The 24,725-nt window shown below is 39.5% G+C and overlaps 1 protein-coding gene across 1 annotated transcript in view; it reads right to left on the bottom strand.

The window, feature by feature from the left end:
- The window catches only part of LOC149254871 (selT-like protein), a 92,186-nt gene that overhangs the window by 46,947 nt on the left and 20,514 nt on the right, over window positions 1–24,725 (bottom strand). Inside the window, exon 2 of the mRNA XM_089460249.1 lies at window positions 10,890–10,975. Within this exon, the coding sequence (XP_089316375.1) occupies window positions 10,890–10,975 (86 nt within the window). The remainder of the gene's footprint in view (window positions 1–10,889; window positions 10,976–24,725) is intronic.

Raw genomic sequence — 24,725 nt, forward strand, 5'->3', positions numbered from 1 at the left:
TGAGTTTATGAGAAAAAGTACTAAGTACCTTTTATTATTGAAGTCACTTTATATTTTAATGTTGACTTTATGAGAGAACAAATGCACAAGGTACTAAACAATTTAAAGTGACTAGGAGTTTACTAAGTGAGAGGGACTACAAAAGAAAAGGTGTCAAGAGAGGGAAATGATCTTTATCCTTGATCTAATCAGCTGAGATTTAATCTCAGCCATTAGATCTTTAGGGTTAGCTTTCTTTTCACTTAGAGAAGACAAAAGGGGAAAAAGCAAGGGATTTTTCATTTTATTCTTCTCATGGGATTTGAGGAGAGCATAGGAGGCAGAGAAGGAAGAGCTCAAGTGAGAGCAAGGAGGTTGAGATTGCAGGGATAAGGACGGAGTGTACAGCAAGAAGAAGCAAGCCCGATATTTCTACAAGGTGACTGGCACGAATCCCAAGAATTTCAGGCAGAGGTTCAAGCCGTGTTTGTAGAGGTACCAGGCCTACTTTCAGAGCTAACCATGCCAAGATCTGAGGAAGGTTAATACACCGAGATTTAAGGAAGCTAACCAGGCTGGGTTCAGGGGTTAGGAGGCCAAAAATCCTTCAGACTGTCAGCACTGTTTTTGGGAGGTTGGCTGAGTGTGATTCTCAGCCGAAACTCGTGGAGGTAACGACCAGTCTAAGCCCTCTTTATTCTAATATTTTTCTCAGTCCAGAAACCAAGTTACTGAGCCATTTACAGTGAGAATCCCAAGGTGTTTTTGGTCAAGAAAGTGGCCTGAAAATTCTGGGAAGAATCTGCTCTGTCTGGCACATGTTCCAAGTCTCTATCAGTGTTTATCTGTGCACAGAATTCAAGCAAATCACAGTTGTGTTTATGACTATGAGGGAGGCTGGATTTATTATGTAATCTGGCAGAGAAGAAGCAAAAAGGGAGATAAGTTGATTTTCTCTCTGGGGTACAAATTTCCTTAAGAGCAATTAATATAGTCCTTGAAGACTAGTTTTCCCCTTGTGGGTTTTTCCATGGTCATTTGACCAAAACGAATTGTGTATCTCTGTGTATAAATTGCATGTGTGAGCTTGTTTTATTTCTCATATCAGCTGAAACTAAACGGTAGAAGTAGCTCAAATGTGTTTCAAATAAATTGCATTCAAAAAGATTTTATATCAGTCTTACTAGTTTGGGACTGTGGGTATCGAATTTATGCAAAAGCTTTGAAACCTATGAAGGGCTAAAACACATAAAAAAATTCTACATGGTATCAGAGCTTGGGAAGCTCTAGATCTGAGAAAGGAACCTTCAGATCTGAGGAAAACCTTCGGCTGATAAGAAAAACCAGCAAACTAGGAAAACCTTCGGCTGATAAGAAAAACCAGCAAACTATCTTCTGCTACAATTCAGTGAACAGTGAACCAAAACTACTTTCAGATACCCAGAGATTGGTTGTTGAGAGAGAGGCAGCTTTGGGGTTTACAGATTGAGATTTTGTGTTGGTTGTGAAGGTCATGGCGATTGATATAAGGGTGGAGGGCACATTGGCAAGGGCAGAAAACTTTGACACTTGGAAGGAGAGGATGATGTTTTTGTTTGAGGAGTTGGAGGTATAGGACATTGTGGAGAATGTCATGCAACCTCCTAAAGACCCTGCTCAGTTGAGTGAGTTTAGCAAGAAGAATGTAAAAGCAAAGAGAATCATTCTCAATGCCATCAGCGACCACCTATTCCCTCGTGATCGAGAAAAATTTTGCCTATGAGATATAGGAGTCCCTAGTCACACTACAATGGAGTTTCAATGAGAACATGAAGATAGTGTTGAGGCAAAAGCTAAGAAATACCAAGATGACCAAGACCAACCCAGTGACCTCATAGCTCACCAAGATCACATAGGTGTGAGACGAGTTGGCTACAGTGGGAAAGGCTATCCATGAGGACGAGTTGGTCAGAATCGCACTAGATGGTTTCACCCAGCAGTGGGATGGATTCAAAAATGGCATTGTGGCAAGAGAGCATTTTCTAGACTAGAGAAGGATGTGGGATGTGATTTCATCCAGGAGGAGACCAGGAGGAATGCTAAGAGTGGCAGCCATAGTGGTGGGGGAGATGAGGAGGAGAATGTTGCCCTTGCAACTAAGCGCAAGAAGAAGAAGGGGTCCACCAATGGGGACAAGCAGCAAAACGGGGAAGAGAAGTTCAAGAACGACATGAGCAAAGTGAGTTGCCTTTCTTGTGAGTGTTGAAGAATGTAACTAGGTTCAGCCTTCATAATTGTATGAGTCATAATGAAATGTATTTATCAAAAGAGAGAAAAAGAAATTTTATTATTATTATTATTATGACTTATTAAAGCATGGGTTTCATGCTTGGGTCATCATGTTTTAGGTCAAAGTCTCCATTAAGGACTTCTAGGTTTCATATTAAGTCGTTAGAGTCATTGTCCATTTAATGAGACCCTTCTTAGGTTTTCGAATCATGTAAAAGAAAATTATTATTGAGTAAAATAAGTCATTTTTCACCTCCACACCAAGTCGGCCCTAACCTGATCAAGTTGGCCTACATGAGGGTAATTCGACCCACAAAAAAGAGTATGTATAAAAGTGCAGTTCGATTCATTTGGAGCATCACTCACAAGTTCGATTTCCAAGAGAAGGAAGCAGAAGAATACAAAATTGCGAAATAAATATTAGGAGATTTGTTGGAGAAGGAAATCGAAGTTTTTGGGTTGTCTCTCTCTCACACGTGTGAAATTACTGGGCTATTTGCTAGAAGGTCGAAGTGTTGCATCAAGGTCGACTTTTTGTTGCTGCATCTAGGTCGAAATTATGTTGTTGGTTCTAGGTTGAAGTGTTGTTGCTTCAAGGTCGAAGTTTCTTCTGCTTGATCGAAGTTCTGTTGTTGGGTCGAAATTTTGGGAAGATCAAAATTCTACTGCTACAAGATTGAAGTACTAGGTCGATGTTGTTGCTGAAAGGTTATCATCTGTAGAAGAAAGGAAGGGTTGACTTGGTGATTGGAGGAAGTTTGTGTCTAGGTCAAGGAGTCTTGGATGATCTCGTGAAACTATTAAAGGAAGAGTTGTTGATTGGGTTTTCCCCTAGATAGGGATTTTGCCTGGTTGTCCACCTACATCTAGTGCCTTTGATCTTTGTGTTATGGTTATTGGCATCTGCTTGATGAACTAAGTTAAAAGAATACAAGAAAGTTAATAAAAACATAAGAATATCACAAGTAATTATCAACATAAAAAAAATCTTTCTGCCTTTTTTTATTTTCCAACAGTAGGGGAGATGGGTCACTATGCTTTTAAGTGTCCCAAGAAGAAGGGGAAGAAGAAAGATGTGGAAGCATCAGTTGAGGTGGAGGAGTTCACCTTGAGATTTGATTCAAAGTTTGCTTTAATGGTGAGTTTAGCCACTAGTGCTATATCCACGAGCATCTAGCTTATAGACAGTGGAGTATTGGAACGAACAAAGTTTGTCCTTCACGTTAAATACTCCAGAAGACTTGGAATATAAAGATCTCCATTGAGATACTACAATATATATAAAAATGTATGAATAAGAATGATGATACAATTAGGAGAGAGGGCCCTGTATATATAGTTAGGAAGTACCATTTCACGAAGAGTTGTGTCTGTAGAGACATGCCTCTTCCTACTAATTATTAGTTAATTAATCGTTGTTTATGTCTTACTATTATTTATATTATTTTTACTATATATATATATATATATATATATAAGTTATTCATATTGCCTTCATCCTCAAAAAAAATTGTCCTCAAAACTTGTTGATGAAAGGGTATATATATATATATATATAAGTTATTCATATTGCCTTCCTCCTCAAAAAAAATTGTCCTCAAAACTTGTTGATGAAAGGGCTTGATCTCTTATCTGCTACAAATGTCGTCTCGTCTCGGATCAGTCATCTTTGTCGATACAAGTTGATATGATCCTCTAAGTGACAAACAAAATTGTTGCACTGAGAAGGGATCAGACCATCCTAGATTAATCTTCTATGGAATCTTGCGGTGACTGGAAACTTGTGATGAATTGTTATCACATGAGTGGATTGCACTGACATTAGTATTCTTCGGAACATCAGTTTGTTGTTTTTGTTCTAAATATGTGGCTTGATTGAGTTGTCTACTCTCGTGATTCAGATGTCGATAAGGAATTCTAGTGATTTGATTTTCCCTTATCTTGTTTGTGTCATTTTCTTGATTTATTTGAAGCACTTGATTTCCTTTAGCTATGGAAGTTGAATGGTTAATTTATAGATCTTCACTTGAATCTTTTGTTGCTGGAACTGCAACTTCTGAGTACATCTTTACTTCAACTAGTTTGTCCTCTTCTTGAGTAGTGATATTCACTGGCTCAGTATCAATTCATTTCTCTTCAACTTGGACTTCTACATTCGATGCTTCCTTCTCGATAAACTATTGTACCTTGTTTTCCAATGACTTCTTATCCTTCTTAAGCTTCTTAATTTGCGTCAAAAAAATTTCACTATGATCTTTAAGCCAAGAAACTTCTTCATTTTTGTCAGCAGTGATCTTGTCAACTTCTCTTTGCATATTTTGTAGAACTTTTTTACATTACTGTTGAAATTTCTTGTATGTCTTTTGGTGTCACTAAATTTGGCTTTAGTGTAACATCCTGGAGCGTTATTTTCTTCTTCCTATAGGAAAATGTTAAAAACTTCTTTTTCGTATTTAAGATGACAGATCCTAGCGTTTCCATCTAGGGTGACGCTAAAATTATGTCACCTTGATTGCTCCATACGGTTTAAATTGAGAATTGCGATATAAATGTATAATCCTCAATGTTTAACTGTAAATTAGTTATGTCATATTTTTTTTTTTGCCAAAACAGTGTTATTTTTCAATTATATTTGACACCTGAATCACTAATTGATTTGTGATTTTAGGTGTTAAATAATTTTTATCTTCGGCGGGAGAGATAGAAATAGTAACATCTTTTCCTGCGAGAGTCCCCTTAAAATGTTAGATAGTGCTTTAGCATAGTGGGGTAAGGTTTCTAAAAATCTTCCTTCCTTCAATTCCGATTTAGACTCCATTTTTCTTTTTGTTTTTTTTTAATAAGCTTTCCTTTGATTGTATAAGCTTCTCCTTCGGCAACCCTTAATACCTTTTTGAATTATTCTCCTTTAATGTACTCCTTTTTTTAATATATACTCCTTACATTAAATCTTCTTTTTCTTGAATGATCGACTTTGATGAAAGATTCCTTTTTATTTGGACTTGAACACTTTTATAGAAAAATTTAATAATAATAAAAAAAAAAAATATATATATATATATACATTTAATTATATAATTATATAATTATAAAGCTTTATAATTAATTAACTTTATAATAACTATTATATGGTTTTAATGTGTATTTCTTTTTTAATTGTATGTAAAGGCCGACGAGACAACTTCCAACCATACGTCACCTTGACGGAGGGCAACGGTTCGGTTTAATGGAAATAACCATGGCAACGGAATTGGACGCTGAGAAGTGGCAACGGTTTAGTGAAGAACAACGGAAGTCTGGGAGCACAATGCACTGAGGAATGTCGGGCGGTGGCTCCATTAATCCAAATGTTAAATTGCACAGAGACGATAGTGGATGGAAGTAAGCAGTGTGTGCAGTGGCGACGATGGCGGCAGCGTGGTGCGGATTTGGTATGGCAGCAGCGGAAAATGGAAAATCCGACAGCGAGAAGTGGTTGCTAGACAATGATGGCAGCGACTCTGGCGGAGGCGACAGGAGAATCTAGTGGCCATCGGAGGTGGTCGGATATGGCTACAGAGATTACGTGAGACGGCGGGGACGGGAAGGTTGTTGCTAGTTTATACGACGGTAGTGGCTTCGGACGGCAATGATCAATCACCGGAGTCTGGACGACAGCAGTGGCAGCAATTAGCCGCAGGGGGTTTTGTTGGAAGGTAGCGGATAACGCTCCACGGTGGTCTGCTGGATATGACGAGAAGTCGAGCAGGATGGTAGTGTCAATGTGTATTGGGCATGGCGTTGCGGTGAATGGCGGGGGGCGTAAGGTAGGCTTTGCTTCTTCTTCTTTTATATATATATATATTTGTTTTAGTTCTTTGTTTATGTAAATTTTAATTTATTTTTTTTAATACTCTCATTTTTTATTTTTTTATGGCCAAAGGCCTGATAGCGAAAATAGAGAAGAGGAGAAACTCACAAATTCTGAGCGAAACGCTTCAATTATACAGCAACAAGGTTGACGGAATGCTAATGACCAAAGGCCTGGATCGAAGAACGAGGCTCTTGTGCAGCGGTCGAGCTTGCCAGAGGATCAAACGGCTCCGATACCAAATGGAACAAACAAAGTTCGTCCTTCACGTTAAATACTCCAAAAGACTTGGAATATAAAGATCTCCATTGAGATACTAGAATATATATATAAATGTATGAATAAGAATGATGATACAATTGGGAGAGAGGACCCTGTATATATAGTCAAGAAGTACCCTTTCACGAAGAGTCGTGTCTGTCATTGTTTTAAAAGCCGGCCGGCTCGGAACCGACTCGGCCGAGTTGGTCCGAGCCGGTAAAAAAATTTGCAACCCGGCCTTTGAACCGGTTCGGCCGGCCGGGTTAAGACCGAGTCGGCCGAGTCATGTAATGACTCGGCCGGCTCGGCCGAGTCCGTATCAACCCGGTCGGGTCACTTCCAGCGGCCAGTGAACCCCCAAAAACGCAATTTTTTTTATTTTTTTATGTTTTTTCTGAGTGTGGGGGACTCCAAATGGTTTTATGAATTGGTTTGTTGGTCTTTGGGGTCCATTCCCCTCTCCCAAACCCTATTTAATACTATTGATATGCTATTCATGGTAATGTTAAATTCTTAAAGTAAAGGTGACATTCTCCTTAATCTTCATTTTCATCCTTTTACTTAAATTTTTAACATTACCATGAAATGACTCAGGATGTTTGAAAGCGGTTCCAGCCTCATTGGATTTCATATCGAGAAAGTAGAATTTTAGATTTCATTCAAAATCCAACAGACCTATCAGTTTTTCAAGATTTCAGGATTGGGGGATTGCAATGTTTCCATTGAATTTTGTCATGTATTAGGGTATGGGTATGGAACTCGTATTTAACCAAGAGCACCAATCCCTCTATGTACCTTGATGTTAGTGACATTGGTTGTCGAACTCCTCCGGGATTCGCTCCCAAACCAGGAGCTTCTGAAAATGTCGCTCCTGCTCCCGTTTTCGCTCCCACTCCCCGCTTTCGCTCCCGCTCCCAAGTAACACTGAGCCAGATGATGTTGGCAACTCTAGCAGTAGCCAGTAATACTGGTCACAAACTTTTGTTGTAGAGGCCATTTCTAGCCTCCTTGGTTATGTGTTTTTGTTTTGATCTCTATATCATCATCGTGTATGTATTGGACAGTGCACTGGGTGCCATTTTGATATAATGGATATATTCATGAGCCTACTTTGATCATATGTTGTCTTCTATCTATATTCTAATGTTGTGTGTTTGGAAACATGAATGAAAATCTTTAAAATTATGTGTTTTTATAAAAAATAAATATTTAATGTATTTTTTACAACGACCGAGTCATTGAAATTGAGCCGGCCGAGTCTCTACCGAGTTGGAGTCGACCCTCGGCTGAGTCGGAGTCGACACTTGGCCGAGTCGGAGTCGGAGTCGGAGTTTTAAAACATTGGTGTCTGTAGAGACATGCCTCTTTCTACTAATTATTAGTTAATTAATCGTTGTTTATGTCTTACTATTATTTATATTATTTTTAATATATATATACACGTTATTCATAACAAGTATCTTGCCATATAACTGGAGTGAGGGTGCACTTTACGAGTCTTACAGAGGGTGTAGGCTTGGAGGTGGTGCTTAGAGATGACACCAGGGTCAGAGTGATAGGAGTGGGGACTGTATCCTTTCAGAGGGAGTCATTGCCACCTCTAAGAGTTTATTAAGTGAGGGAGACAACATGAGAAAAGGGGTCAAGAGAGGGAAATGATCTCTACCCTTGATCTAATGAGCTGAGATTTAATCTCAGCCATTAGATCTCTAGGGTTAGGTTTCTCTTCACTTAGAGAAGACAAAAGGGAAAAGACAAGGGAATTTTTATTTTATTCTTCTCATGGGATTTGAGGAGAGCGTAGGAGGCAGAGGAGAAAATCGAGTAGGAGCAAGGAGGCAGAGATTGCAGGGATAAGGAAAGAGCGTACAGAAAGAAGAAGCAAGCCAGAAATTTCTGCTAGGTGACTAGCACGAATCCCGGGAATTTCGGGCAGAGGTTCAGGCCACATTTGTAGAGGTACTAGGCCGAGTTTCAGAGCTAACCAGGCCAAGATCTGAGGAAGGTTAATGGGCCGAGATTTAAGGAAGCTAACCAGGCCGAGTTCAGGGGTTAGGAGGCCGAAAATTCTTCAGACTCTCGGCACTGTTTTTGGGAGGTTGGCTGACTGTGATTCTCAGCTGAAACTCGTGGAGGTAACGGCAAGTCCAAGCCCTCCTTATTCTGATAATTTTCTCAGTCCAGAAACCACGTTTCTGAGCCATTTACAGTGAGAATCCCAAGGTGTTTTTGGTCAAGACAGTGGCCTAAAAATTCTGGGAAGAGTCTGCTCTGTCTGGCACATGTTCCAAGTCTCTGTCAGTGTTTATCTGTGCACACAATTCAAACAAATCACAGCTGTGTTTATGATTGTGAGGGAGGCTCGATTTTCTATGTTATCTGGCAGAGACTTCTACAAGCAAAAAGGGAGATAAGTTGATTTTTTCTCTGCTGTACAAAATTCCTTAAGAGCAATTAATATACTCCTTGAAGACTGGTTTTCCCCTTGTGGGTTTTTCCAGGGTCATTATACCAAAAATAACTGTGTATCTCTGTGTATAAATTGTATGTGTGAGCTTGTTTTATTTCTCATATCAGCTGAAACTAAATGGTAGAGGTAGCTCAAATGTGTTTCAAATAAAGTGCATTCAAAAAGTTTTGTATCAGTCTTACTAGTTTCGGACTGAGGGCATCAAACTTATGCTAAAACTTTGAAACCTGGGAAGGGCTACAACACATTAAAAAATTCTACACACGTCCCAAGAAGACTACATAAATATGAGATGAAGTCAGTGGCTAACATCCCATTCTAAAGTTCAGGAAGCTAACAATAATGTGGTTATGCCCGTTAGATACTTGAAACTTAGGATGCTTCAAACTCAAGGGCATTGCTTAAAAGCGGCATATGTTCACAAGAACCTATATGTTGTACAAAAGGATATGGTATATCGAGTCATTCAAATACAGTAGTCAACTCTAAGATGGGATCCTGGCAGGCAATTAAGTTATGGTAATGATACGGAAGCTCTCCTCATAAAGAAAGTTTACAGCCACTCTGCATCCTCCATGGAGGTATATTATTATCACAGATGTCAGTTGACCCACTCTCAATGAACCTTGAATACTGAGATATTCCCGTTTTCAAGTAGAACTCAAACATATAACATTTTAAACATCCATGAGATTATCCATAACACCATATGTAATAATGCAGCATTCTAGCTTGTAGTAGTAAGACTCTAAAAGTGATTAAAATATGATCTTCAGATAGCAAGCTGACACACCCACCACAGTAACAACCAACTTTGTCCAGTAACATATAAATTTATAATATTACAGACCAAAAGGAAGCACATCAAATGCCTTATGTTGAAATAGTTCACTTTGAGGGTTTTATGGCCAATCAAATTTATTTCATGAAGTTTATGGGCCATTCTTCACATTTCATTTTCCAATTTCAGCAGACTATGAATGTTTTCAAGCAGACAAACCAGAGGGCGTTTAAGGGAGATGATTTTCACCAAAACACAGAAGATAATAACATTCAACCGCAAGAAGAAGATTGGTGCTTGTTGTGTGCAAGTGATTTTCAGCTGAACTTTCATATTTGCGATTCTGGATTGTTCCCTTTTCCTATGGGCTGTCAGAAGTGAAAATGGAGGATTCCAGGTCATCCCCACTGCATCAACAAAAAGGCATGCCTCTTCACAGTCAATAGAATATTTGGATGCCAAAAATGGGTTGAACCAAAGGCTCTGGAACTTCATTACCGTTAATCAGTAGCCATTTGGATAATGATGCGCCTTATTAGGAGCCATGCTAGCTTCTAATGTTTTTTTCAGGGACTACATTTTAGTTTTTGCAACATTTTCATCACATGTGACAAATTTTGAAATTTGAAAAATGTCATACATTAAAAGTATGGATTTTGACTCTTGAAAAATGATATTGGTCTTTTCTTTCACATAGTTTTATATTTAATTCAAAAACACACTTGTTGCACTATATATATTTAATTTCTAAATTTTAAGTTCATCATCAATGTCTGTTTTTGCGTTTCTGAAATCTTTAATATCGAAAATACAAACAAAATATTATATATATATAACTTTTGTACTTTATATATTATATAGACAATAGCAGTAATAATAATCAAAATTAATATTACAGCATAGCCAGACATCATTTTGGTGTATTTTGAGAAAAGGAAACCCCTCTGGACCAAGATTTGACTGCTTTACTATACAGATGTGTACATACCCTACCCACCTCTAGATTTGAAAATATAGTCTCCAAGAAGGAAACACGTGTTCTTAACTGTGAGGCCTGCTCAATATAAAATCCATTTCTTTTATGCAACCTCCCCAAACCCACCTCCTATCATGTTGTCATTGCATTTTCCAATTCACATACATTTGAACCAGGTACGATTCATTTCTTGGATAAGAAAACTAGGGTTATTGCAAATTTCAAAGCTGAATTTATAGGCTTCGAGGTTTAAACAATCATTAGTGCATTATATATATAAAGGGATTTTGTCACTGAAACAAACCTGTATGAGCATGATGTACAAAAAGAAATTTGAACTACTGCACCAGCTCCAATTCCAGCTCCACCTCCATCCAGAGATTCATGAGGCTATAAAGCAAAATTTATATGTCAATATTTTATACTTAACAACACTAAACAGTAAAAATCAGAAAATTCAGACAAGAAAGGAAAATTGTCATGGGTTGAGATGATACTAGCGCAGCTGGAGTTTAATTACAATACTAGACAAATAACCATAAATGCATTAAATAAGTAAATCAAAACTTAAAGGAACGTTGTGCTCTTATCCTTATACATTAAAGTTTACTTCCCCTCGAATAACACATAAATTCAGAAAACTGTTTTCTTCTTCCATCCATTCATCACTATCTAATATCAATTCGGTTAATTAATGAACAAACCTTACCTTTAAGTGCATACATCTGCTATTCTGACATTTATTTATCTTGATGACCAATGCTATCAGAGATAAATCAAACTGCTAAAGAGACTATTTGATGTCGGTCATTAGCATATATTATAATGGGAATCAAATATACTTAGTAGCGAGTAGTTCCAATAAAGAAAACAAACCAAAAAAGACTGCAGCTACCAGATAATATATGCCAGATAAGATAAGATAAATTTATTAATGTCCAACGAATGACCATAAGTAGGTCAATGGGACTTGTTACCCACCACTTTCTAGGTGATATCCATAAGATAATTGTTTTTCCTAGATGGTCCTCAGCCGGCAGCCCCTTGCAGCCACCAGATTGCTCGATGTGCCACTATCTCCGCCACCTGAGCCCACCAAATGGTCCCTCGCCCATCTGTTATGATCTTATGTTTGAAGGTGGGCCTCACGACCCCGAAGGTATGGCTTTTCAATGGTGTAGTTGAATAATTTTCTTTACTTATCATGGACATTTTAGGCATGGATTGGTAAGGAAATTCAGCAGAAAGAGTGGGCTAGGTCTGTGCTCTTGCCTCCTCTGCCCAATTTGGTGGTTAGCCTTGTATTCTAGTCCCGTGGGATCTCCTTTACTGGATATTAGCTTTAGGGCTGGCACTACTTGGGAAATCCCGATTTTGATTGTGTGGTCCCGCTTCCTAACACCATGTACATCACTCCCTTCTGCTTGTTTTAACCCCATTTATCACTTTTCCCATCCAGGTCCACATTTGTCCACTGGGTCCACAAGGAGTTAGCCTCCCCCTCCTCTTGTCCACGCCTTGGGTTAGGCCTAGAACATTGCCCCGGAGGTTGATGCAACTAAAAAGAAAAGAAAAAGCATATTTGGCCACTCTCAACAGGAAATTGTACCATAAATGCAAAAGATGGTCGGGACATACAAATTTAGCACGTGGGCAAAAGCCAAACATGAGCTCTACCCCTTTATCCATGGCCATCACCCTGGTTCCTATGGGCCCTAGATGAGCCCCCCTCCATCATTAAGGAACCCATAATTGTCCCAACCCTTGGTGAGCAATTGATCCGGATTTAGACAGGAACGCAATAGATTACAGAGATAACCATAAATACAGAGATGAGATAACCATAAATACTGAGATGCAGCGGAAATAATACTTCATTTCATTACTGTAAAATACTGAAATATGCTTACAAACAGAAATGGAAAGAAACCAGCTAGGGCGATGGTAGCTTATCTCTGAGAAGAGATGTGGCGGCTACATGCCTCTGAACTGTTCCGAACTGTGTTACAATGAGGCTCGAAGGCCTATTTATTGTTGAGAAACAATGGAAAACCCTTCACATCCCGAAACCTAACCCTAGAAGATGAAACACCAAATTGTGGGCCCCGTTTGGGTAAATTGGTACATCAATTTCCCGGGGTCGTAACTTTGGCATATGATCTCCGTTTGACGCGTACGATAGCTCGTTAGAAAGATCTATCCGAGTACTACCACTTTGGGAGGCAACATGGTCCATGGACCCATGTTGCCCCAGATTCCCAAAAAAACGTCGTTTAGGGCCTCAAAACGGCTCCGGAAGTTCAGGACCCGAAAAACTGCTAAAAATAGTAAACTGTGCTACAATTTAGGAAATTGAAAAAGCTGAAAGAGACAGTTGTGGGGGTCCAAATGGGATAGGTGGGTGGCCACCAACATCCACCTGGATCATTCCTCCCCCCTTAGGAAGCAATGGTCCCCATTGCGTTGAGTTCCTCCATCTGCTGAACTTGTCCTGCAATCTCTGATGTGTCCAGTGATGGTGGGAAGCATGGTCGACGATGGTCCACATTGAACATTTGGTGAAGGCGAAGGAATGGAGGAATGATGTGCTCCAAAGCATTGTTCCCCATAGCCTTGGTATAGGTGTAAGGACCATGTTGGAGTGGTCGGAGCTTCTGATGGGCTCTTGTAAGGCGTTCTTTCTGCAGATGTAACCAAACTTTGTCGCCCACCTGAAACTTGTGTGGTACCCCTGTGGATGAGGAGAAGTTGTTCCTGTGTCTTGTCATGACTGTATCCCTTTGCTGCTGCTGCTGCGTAGAGGAACCCTTTGCAGGGGTCATGGATGTAGCAACGATCTTCCCCTTACTTTGGGAGTGAACCAGACAGATGAATTTCCTGGTCTATGATATGAGCTTGCTGCCTTTCTTGGTAGTGATCAAAGAGGTGGCGATAGCTGGGGCTACCTCCGGTATCCTGTATAATGAATTATCCAAAGAAATAATGACAGCGCGAGGCCTTGACTCATACACAGCATGTCGCCTCCATAAGTATGGCTGGCCTAGTAGTACATCGCAAACATCCAGAGGTGTAACGTCACACAGTACCTCGTCTGTGAAGGGCTTGATGCTGTACGGAAGACGGCACTACTGGCGAACTTTTAGATCTCGTCCCTCGTGAAGCCACCCAATACTGTACGGCTGTGGGTGTGGTGTAGTCGGTAGGCCCAACCGCTTCACGACCTCTGCTGAAACGAGGTTCTTTTGGCTACCACTGTCGACAATGAATTGTAGCGGCGAACCCTTCACCCACATCTGTGAGTGGAAAAGACACTCCCCTTCCTCTGGATTTTCGGGCTCATCTTTCTGGATCTTGGTGGTGGCAACAGTGGCGCTGGGATCCGCATCAATGATCTGCTTCCCTTTGCCATTCCTTTTGTCAAGTTCTGGCTCAGGGTCAGAACATGCATCTGGCTCGGAAGCCTTCAACTCGACCACCAGTGACTGCTTGGTCCGACACTCACTTGTGTTATGAGTGGGACTCTTGTGGAACTCACACCACTTTCCTGTGTCCTTCTTCGGCTTCGTGGTATTGTTCTTTTCTTGCGGCTTCGACGGGTTGTCTTGGGTCACCCCGCCTTGGCTTTGTCCTTTGGGCTTCGGATTTGCAGATCCAAAGTCTCGCTTCTTCTGTTTGAACTTTTGCTCGATTTTGACAGCGTATCGGTACGCCGTGCCGAGTGAGGAGATGTTCAAGAACACCATCTCTTCCTGGATGTATTTGTGCAGGCAGCCACGGTATTTGAGTACCAGATGCAGCTCAGAATCTTTGATACCCAACTGTGTGCGAAGGGTATGAAAAATGTTTGTGAACTCTGGCACATCTTGGTCTCGTCCCTGCCGCAGTGTGGTCCATTTGATGTATTTGTCCTCATAGCTTCCGACAGGGTAGTACTGCTCCTTGATGGCATCCCGGAAGTCATTCCAAGTGGGTGCGGCTGAAAATAGTGAGCCTGTACTTTCATCCTTCTGCTCGCAGTAGGTTTCCCACCAGTCCTTGACGTGGGGGGCTGCTTTGAGAAGAGCGAAAACAATCTTTTCCCGATTTGAAAATTCATGAACAGAAAAATACCCATCTAGCAGATTTAACCATTTATCTACGGCATCTGCATCTATTTGACCCTCGAAGATGGGGATTTCAAAATTAACTTGTACCTTAAACGGTGTGGCGTTTCCAGAGTCGCTGTTGGAAGCCGATGCGTCGCCTCTGGGTAGCCGCTGAAGGATCTGCGCAAAGCTATCCATCATCGCGTTCCTTTGCCGCTCGAGTGCTTCTTCGAGCAAGATTTTGATAGGATCTCCTGATAGACATTGCAATTTTTGTAATCGAGATGGGCACTTAGAATCAAAATGCTTTAAGAAGATGGAAGCCTTGGAAGCAGCAATGAAGAAGCATAACATCCATTTGGGGCAATCTTCAACTTCAACTTCATCTTCAGGAATGGCACTTTCTGCATGTGGTTGTCAAGCATCTCGGTCTGGCTATGCATTAAATGTATCTTCTTCTTCTCATTCTCATGAGTGGCTCAATGATTCTGGAGCTTCTTATCACATGGCCAAAAACAAAGCCATGTTTTCTTCTTTAAATGATTGTAACACCAAAAATATATATGTTGGTGATGATAGATCTCTTAATGTTGTAGGGACTGGAACTGTTCATCTAGACAATGGTCAGTTTAATGATGTATTATGTGTTCCAACCTTATCCTGCAACCTTCTATCTGTATATCAGATAACTCATTCAGGTGAAGGTAAAATCGTTGAATTTTCACCTCATGATGTTGTAATCAAGGACTTAAGAGATCCTAAACAGATTTTGGCTACTGGCATTGCTGATGATTCTACAAGGTTGTATAAGTTTCACAACTTTGGGTCATCAAATCTTCCCTCAGTATTTGTTGCTCATAACGATGAAGTGAGCAAACTTTGGCATGAGCGATTTGGTCACTTAAACTATCGCTCCCTTCAGCATCTATGTAAAGAAAATATGGTGACAGGTCTTCCTATGGTATCTTGCAGAGATGGTGTTTGTTCCGGATGTGTACTCGGAAAACATCATCGGGACAGTTTTGAAAAACGTGCCTCTTGGCACGCCTCAGCCCCTCTACAGCTTGTGCATAGTGATTTATGTGGTCCACTTCCAGTTGTGTCATTCTCTGGCTGCAAGTATTTCTTAACTTTCATTGATGATTTCTCCAGACGCACTTGGGTATACTTCTTAAAACTCAAGAGTGAAGTATTTAACACTTTTTTGGCCTTCAAGGCCTTTGTTGAAAAACAATCTGGACATCAAATTCTTAAGTTAAGATCTGATAATGGCGGAGAATATGTTAAAAACACATTCATCAACTATTGCACTGAGAATGGAATTCAAATGCAACATATTGTTCCATATACTCCACAACAAAATGGTGTAGCTGAAAGGAAGAATCGCACCTTAAAGGAAATGGCTAATTGTATGCTACAATCTAAAGGACTTGGTCTTAGTTTTTGGGCAGAAGCAATTAACTGTGCAAATTACATAATAAATCGCACTCCTACTAAGGCTTTAAAGAATATCACTCCAGAAGAAGCATGGAGCTCAATCAAACCAGATGTAAGTCACTTTCGTGTTTTTGGAAGTGAAGCGTGGGCCCATATTCCAGATGAAAAGCATAAAGCTTTAGAACCTAAGAGTGAAAAATGTACTTTTGTTGGATATTCTGAAGATGTCAAAGGCTATAGACTTATTCCATTCAAGTCCAAAATGTTATCATTAGAAGAGATGTAAAATTTGATGAAAATATATCGGCCTGCGAGCCTAGTCTGGCGGATGTGCCACCTCTCCCTATCTCTTCTACTTTTGAAAACATTTCTTCTTCAGATGATGAAAGTGAGGATGACAATCCTCCCCCGCCATCTCAGGATCCTCCTTCAGCTCCTAAGCTTCCAAAATGGGTTCGTGCTACTCGAGATGCAGCAGGTGATCTTGCCGGTGATCCTACAGATCAGCGACGCACACGTTCTCAGTTCGAGAGAGCCTCTTCTTTACTGGCTCAAGCTCCAGTAAATTATGATCCTGACACCTTTGCAGAAGCTTCAGGCCATCCAGATTGGGAAGCAGCTATGAATGAAGAATATCATTCATTATTGGCAAATGATACATGGGATCTTGTTCCTTTACCAAAGGGACGAAAACTTGTTAGATGCAAATGGGTTTACAGAACCAAGTATGGACCAGATGGGAAAGTTGATAAACATAAAGCTCGTCTTGTTGCTAAGGGCTTTTCACAAGTTGAAGGCATTGACTACACTGAAACCTTCTCCCCTGTTGCCAAAATGAACTCTATTCGCCTTGTTCTTTCCCTTGCTGCCTCTTTCAAATGGGAAGTCCATCAGATGGATGTTAAATCTGCCTTCTTACATGGGGACTTGCATGAAGAAATCTATATGGAACAACCCATTGGCTTCATACAAACAGACTCCAGCCTTGTATGTCGACTTAAGAAATCCCTTTATGGTCTCAAGCAAGCTCCTCGGGCTTGGTATGCCAAAATGGATAGCTTTCTTTTAGAATCTGGCTTTTCTAGGTGTCATTCTGACAATACTGTCTACACCAAGAAAGTGGGCAACTCTCTTATCATCCTCGTTCTTTATGTTGATGATCTTATCCTTACTGGTAGTGATCCCAACCTTATAAACCATGTGCAGTCTAGCCTTAAAAGGAAATTTGAAATGACAGACTTAGGACACTTACACTATTTTCTCGGTCTTCAAGTCTTGCAATCCAAGGAGGGTATTTCCCTTTCCCAGTCCAAGTATGCTTGTGATATTCTACGTCATTTTCACATGGAAGACTGTAAGCCAGCCCCTTCTCCCTTTCAGTCTGGAGTCAAACTTTCAATCACTTGTAATTCTCCTGAAGTTGATGCTACCTTATACCGTCAACTTGTAGGAAAACTTTTGTATCTAACCCATACTCGTCCTGACCTTTCCTTTGCTGTTGGCCTTGTTGCTCGGTTCATGCAAAACCCCCGTGAAAGTCATTGGAAAGCAGCGAAAAGAATACTTCGTTATGTTCGAGGTACAGTTCAGCTTGGGATTCATTACAGTGCCGAAGCAGCTCCTCTATTGGTTGGTTTCACTGATTCCGATTGGGCTGGTGACCCTGATGATCGGAAGTCTACTGTCGGTTATGTGTTCACTCTTGGTTCAGGACCTATTACATGGGCTTGTAAGAAACAAGCTGCCATTTCTCTTTCATCAGCAGAAGCAGAGTATCGTGGTGTCGTAGAAGCTAGTAAGGAAGCCTTGTGGCTTCGTCAGATCCTGTCAGAGTTTGGCTTTCAGCAGCAGCGTCCGACTACACTTTGGTGTGATAATCAAAGTGCCATTCAGCTATGCAAAGATCTAGTCCAACATCAGCGCAGCAAACACATTGAACTGCACATGCACTTCATCAGAAAGCTCATTCATGACCATGTTCTTGAAGTGCAATATTGTTCAACAGATGATCAAGTTGCAGACATCTTCACAAAGGCTCTCACAGAGGCGAAGTTCACTAAACTTCGATTTATGGTTGGAGTTCAGGAAGTTGTCACTAAGGGGGGATAGGCTCTAGTGCCTCCTTCCTTCTCCTATTGTGTCATATTTGTAAACCCTTCAATCCTATCCCAAGTTGTTCTTAAGGGGGGATGTTAGGATATTCCGACACATAGGAAATAGTTAAGTACAACTTGGTCTAGTGTAGAGTTAGGTATAGAGTTAGGTAAAGTGTGTTTCTTTACCGTTGTACATTTTGTAACTTACAATCCGACGGTCACGATATGTAGTGATCCGACAGTTCATTCTCTCCTCGGTATTACCGACACTTGATCCGTGGCTTGACACCCGATTGGTCCATGAATTCTATTTAAAGCGCATGGAGGGTCATTTGTAGGGTAATCCGTGCATGAGAGAAACATATGTAAATTTTCATTCTTTTATTAATAAATTGCCTGAAGTGGCCGCATTGGCTCAGGCCGTGGACTGTTTCCCTCTTTGAGGGTTTTAACCACGTCAAAAATACTAGTGTATTGATCTGCGATCTGGTTGTGAGCGGTGTCCTTTGGTGTTCTGTCTAAGGAACTTACCCTGTAAATTCCTACAGTACACATCTAGGAGAGCACCCTACCTCATTAACCAAGTATTTTATTAATATTTCGAAGGAAGCTATTTCTTGGAGAGTGCCTTGCACATGAGGATGGCAAAGAATGCTTAAATTTTCCCTTTACATGAAGAAACGGTTGGAGGAACATGACATATAGCAATACAATCATCTAGAACATTGTATCCAAACATTTTTCTATGGGCTCTCAACCTATTTCGCCCTCATAGGTAGCTATTGTAGATAATTTAATATTTTCTTAGAAAAATAATATTTTATTGTAAAGGAGAGTTGAGCTAAAAACTATATATAAAGGTTTGCTCTCTCCATTTGTAACTTGAATTGGACTTTAGAGGATTAATGGGAGAACATCAAGCATGCTCACTTCAAGCGAATAATTGAAGATAGTTGCTACGTAAGTGATGTTGTTGTTTTTGTACAAAATCTTATATGTATGTTAGAATTGTTTTAGGTGCATCTCTAGTATGCTTGATTGCAAGTTAGATTGACAAAAGCTAAAGTTGGGAACATCTCGTCCTGAGGAGAAAAGTTAAAGTATTAAACCTCCTATCGTGAGTGAAAGCTTGTGCCTTGCCTTGGAGAGAAATTTAAAACCATATATCTCCTATAGTTAGTGAATGTCTAACAACTCCTCTCTTTATTTTGGATTGTGGAGCTCCTTTTGTGAGTCCCTTTATTTTCTACACCTTGTTATCCCTTTCTTACTAATTATCAGTAGAACACCCTCATAAATTGCATTCATAACTCCATAGCCCAAGTTATAAAGCACTGGATTTCCCTTTCCATCTTTCATCTCCAAGCCCATCATTTTAAAATTTTCTTATTTTCCTTTTGTTGTATTTTTTGCTAGGCTTCCTTTACTCACATTCCATAACATACAAAGTGTGCCTAGTAGCATAGAGGTGTTAATTTATAGGGCAATATTGTTCTCTATTGTATATAATTGCATTTTTCAAACTTTTTCAACATTTTCATGTTACATTCACCCCATCATATCATCATTATTAGCAATTATGTAGAGAGAACAATAACATCAACAATGCAGCGGAACAGTAAAAAACATACACAATAGAGACACCAAGATATAGGTCATAGCCCACGGCAAAACCCCACAAGGGGAAAAACCCAACTAGATTCTTCTTCTATTAGATTTTCATCAAATGTTCAGTTGAGATACAAGGTACAAATGAGAATGAGATACATACGTCGGGCCTCCTAGGGCCAACCCAAGTCAATTCACAACTACATTCGTGAACTGAACAATCTGATTTCTAGAGAGTTGTTGCCATACCTTGGTCACAAGAAGTAACATCCATGACATAGGGAACATCATCATTGTTGCATGAGCTACCATAGATCCCTGTCCATATACTGCCACTATCATACTGATTTGAGTTTATTGTCATCATTAGGCCACTTCAATATCTTCATTATAGATCCATACATTTGAGTGACACTACCATGTCAAGATCATTGCCATACACATATTGATCAAGTTATCACATATCATTATCACTGAAAGATACTTTGTCAAATACCTACAGTCATGAGGGTTTCATCATATATCGTTGCCATATAGAGGTACCATGAGGATTTCCACAAGTATATATAACAAAAAGAGAATTGTAGAATACAAACCATAGGAATATAATCAAACCACAAAGAATGCAATCTGATCCATAAAGAATGCAAGCCTCAAGATATAACCAAACCACAAATATATATATGAGCAAGCCACTGTTACACAGACTGCAAGCCATAGTGAGTATCATGTGCCACTGTAGACACAAGTGCGACCCACGGGAGGTATAGCGTGCCACTGCGAACCATGGGAATACAAAAGCGAGTCACAAGAAGTATAGCGTGCCACTACGAACCACGAGAATACAAAAGTGAGCCACGTGAAGTATAGCATGCCACACTGTGGGCCATGCGAGCCAAATACAAGTCACTGTGATTTATGCAAACCAAATACAAACCACACACAGAGTATTACCACTGTAACAATCACTTGCGGTGCCACAGACACAATGTACAATCCAATGTCACAACAGGGAAACAACGATACCCCTGTAGATAATGTCAAGCCTTAGATCAGAGTAACAATAGCGATGTTGAGCCACAGAGAATATAAAGAGCGATGCCATATTGAGATCACTGACATATGATACCACGGAGGAATAGATTTGAACCTACTGTGAATAGATCGAGCCACTATATATTAGAATTCGTACCTATGAGATATGTCATGCGATCTGATCATGATGCGAACCATTATATTTTGTAAGCCACTGTCAATGTAAGACAATGCCACACGAAGTATAATAGAGTGATGCCACTACCAAAGTAATATGTTGCCACAAATACGAGCCTCAAAGTATAACAAAAAAGTGATCCGCTAGTGTAATGATCTGATCCACAAAGTATAACGAAATGCAAGCCACAGGGTATAATGATTCGAGCATGTAGAGATGTGATGCCACTTTGATATAGACATATGTGATCCATAAATAGATAGATGTGAGTCCAGAATTGTGATCCACATAAATATATTTGAACCTCAGAAAGACAATAGATATGTGAGTCACCAAGTGTAATAAATGAGCCATCCAACGTCCTTAATATAGCCATGCCATGGGTGAAATAGATCCCTCAAAAATTGAAGTCGACTTGACCTTGCCAACATACCCCTCTTTAATTTTGATTTTAATTATAAGAAATATATTTTCTTAATAATTGCTTGTCCAAATGGTGTTGTCACATCAATTTAATAATAATATTTTTTTACCCAATTTCAAATTTTCTCTGTCCAATTTGAATTCTTCTTGGGGCAAGATGGGTAGTTGGGTTTCCTCGGGGAAATTCATCCCAAAGTTGCCCCAAATTTCAACATAGAGAAGCCCCCCCTTGACTTAGGTACACCTTTCTCTAGAGTGTAGAGGAGTGTCGGTAAGGTGACAGTCACCAACCTCCTAGTTTCACATGTCTCCATCGAGGTGTTAGGAATTTCTTTGGGTGTGAGATTGTGTGGTAACACCTCCCTAAAGCTTCCATGTCTGAAACCATTGCTAATTTAAAAATGGGACATGAGAAAGTATTTATAGCTACATGTTCCCCATAAATTTATTTGACCAAATTGTGGTCCTCTACAACAATGCCTTTGAATAAAATATTTGTACCAGAGTTTCATCCTTTAGCTCTGTTGACAAAAATGGTACCAAGGAAGTGCATCCTAGGCATTTATCCTTTTGCCCTAAGAAGACACATTAATAACCTTTTGTCATGAGACATTATGAGTTATATTAATGTCATGAAGGTAAAGTCACTTTATGAAGTGGTTCATGTGTTTAGTACTTTATAATAAAGTCACTTTATGTTTTAAATGTGACTTTAGGAGAAAAAATACTAAGTGTCTTTTTATTATTAAAGTCACTTTATATTTTAATGTTGACTTTATGAGAGAAAAAGTGCACAAGGTACAAAACATATTAAAGTGACTAGGAGTTCTTTAAGTGGAGGACAACATGAGAGAGGGGTCAAGTGGGGGACTTGATCTCAACCATTGATCTCATGGGTTGAGATTTAATCTCAGCCCTTGATCCATAGGGTTAGTTTTTCCCTCTCTAATGAGAAGACAAAAGGAAAAGGAAAAGGGCTTACTTTCATTATTCTCATGAGATTTGAGGAGAGGAGAGCAATGAGGACAAGTTTGTAGGTCTAAGGAAGAGTTTGGAGGGTTGAGAAGAAGGAAATTGAACTCTATAGTCTAGCCCAAAATTTCAGGAGCAAATTGGCACGCATCCCGAGAATCTTGGGTTGTGTTTTTAAGTCGAATTTATTGGGTTTCCAAGTCGAGTTTAAGCTAGAATGACAATGTTGGACTAGGGCCAAGTTTCAAAGTGTAACCACGCCGAGTTACAGAGGGTTTCCAGGCTAAGAAAGCGCCGAAAACAACATGAAAATCGAGGTCCATCTCTACTCTACTTTTTGGGTTTGACAGTGAGAAGTTCGAGGCTCCTTCAGCACTAATTTCGAGGCATCTGTTGGGTGAAACTATGTTCGTTTAATCCCGTTGTAGTACTTACCCAACTATTTAATTTGTCAATCCGAGGTCCGTAGACTTACGAGACACATGCACTATATATGCAGGACTGAAGTGGAACTAATCTAATCTAATCTAAATTACTGAAATCAAATTAAAGCATTGAAACACTAACTAGGAAAGCAGGAAATTGCATAAAGGAAAATAAATACAACATGTGAAGAAGTGAATGGCAAACAACATATGTGAGCTCACAAAAATAAAACTATGTCAAATTATATTACAAGAACTAAATTACAAATCATGAAAGCATAACAATGAATCAAAGTTAATCTATATTCTCTATTATTCCTTATTCATCCCTTCAATGAAGAGAGAGCACTCTCTTATATACATGAGGAAGATAACCTTTCCATAATTACATATCAAATATTCTCTCAAGCACTCTCAACTAGTTTCCCGTTATTACAAGATATCATCGCACAAATCTCTCAAACATGATCCCACAAATCTCTCACATATCTTGGATAGATATGCCAACCAAATCCTCCATGCTTTTCTCCTAATTATCTCCTTTAGGAATTGGATAAGATATGTCTCCATGATTTTCTCCTTAGGATAAGATATGTCTCCATGATTTTCTCCTTAGGATAAGATATGCCTCCATGATTTTCTCCTTAGAAAAAGGCTTGCATAATTATCTCCTTGATATGGTGGAGGATTAATTCTTCACATATTTCCTACACATCACAAAACTCACATATTCTTGAGATATATATAAAAATATGTACATTTTCTAATAATTAATCATAAATTCACTTAAAATACAAAAATGAATAAAATGGAAAATAAGAAGGTGAAACCCAAATGTATGTATGAAAGTGATATGATAACAGATTAATGGGATAATGAAATGTAAGGAATAGTGAAGAAAAAGGTGGATGAAAATATGACATTTCTGAGTCCCAACATCCTCCCCAACTGAACTTGTTGCATGTCCTCATGCAACCATGCATGGGTATCTTTTAAGAACATTTGGCATCTTGAACTTTGGCTTTACATGATGATGTCTTAAATGTTTCCAGGATATGTGAGAGACATTAGTAACAATTTACATTTTCTTATGGTTGGTTCTTGTGTGACAACCATGAATACAAAGAATGTTGGTTCTTGTGTTAACAACATTCATTTCATTTTCTGTTCTCTTTTCTTCAATAATGTAAACACTCACTGGAAATCATAATGTGCATAAGAAAGCCCTTTTGTAATATTAATGAAGCATGCCAATATTGCGTTTGAAACAAAGTGCAACAAAGTATCATTGGAAAATAAATGTTGGTGAATGGTAAATGGAGTGATAGTGGTGAAGAAATGGAATCATGGAAGTGAATATGTAGTGAATGTAGTTCTCCCCCCCTCAATTGAATTGGTTGCATGTCCGCATGCAACTTAACATGGCGCATGAAAGGAAATGTAGCATGGTGAAGGAATTTTCCAAAATATTCAAGTTAGCATATAAGGAATTGCATGATTAAAGATTAGAAAACAGCATACCTCTACTTACCCAAGAATGATGAAGTATGCAATAGGAATGTAGCTGGTGGTGCTGCTGGATCAGGAAAATGTGACTGATGTAACTGGATCCTAGAGAATGAAGGTATCTGAACTGCTGATGCTGAATCATGGAAAAGATAAATGCTGAAAGTGGTACTGTGGTACTCTCATAGATCAGAATGCATGCTGCTGTAACTGCTGAGGGAGTCATGAAAAAGTGTATAGTCTTCACCCGCTACAAACCCGATGGTACAATTCTAAACATGCGAATGAATGTGTCGATGTCGAGCATGAATAGAAATCATTGGATTACCGGCCATTGATGTATGCCGTTAACCAATGCGAGGCAACTCACCATTG

The sequence above is a fragment of the Pinus tabuliformis genome, chromosome 7, assembly GCF_031772625.1.
Source record: "Pinus tabuliformis cultivar Carrire ecotype Pingquan chromosome 7, CPIR1, whole genome shotgun sequence".
In the NCBI taxonomy this organism is placed as follows: Eukaryota; Viridiplantae; Streptophyta; class Pinopsida; order Pinales; family Pinaceae; genus Pinus; species Pinus tabuliformis.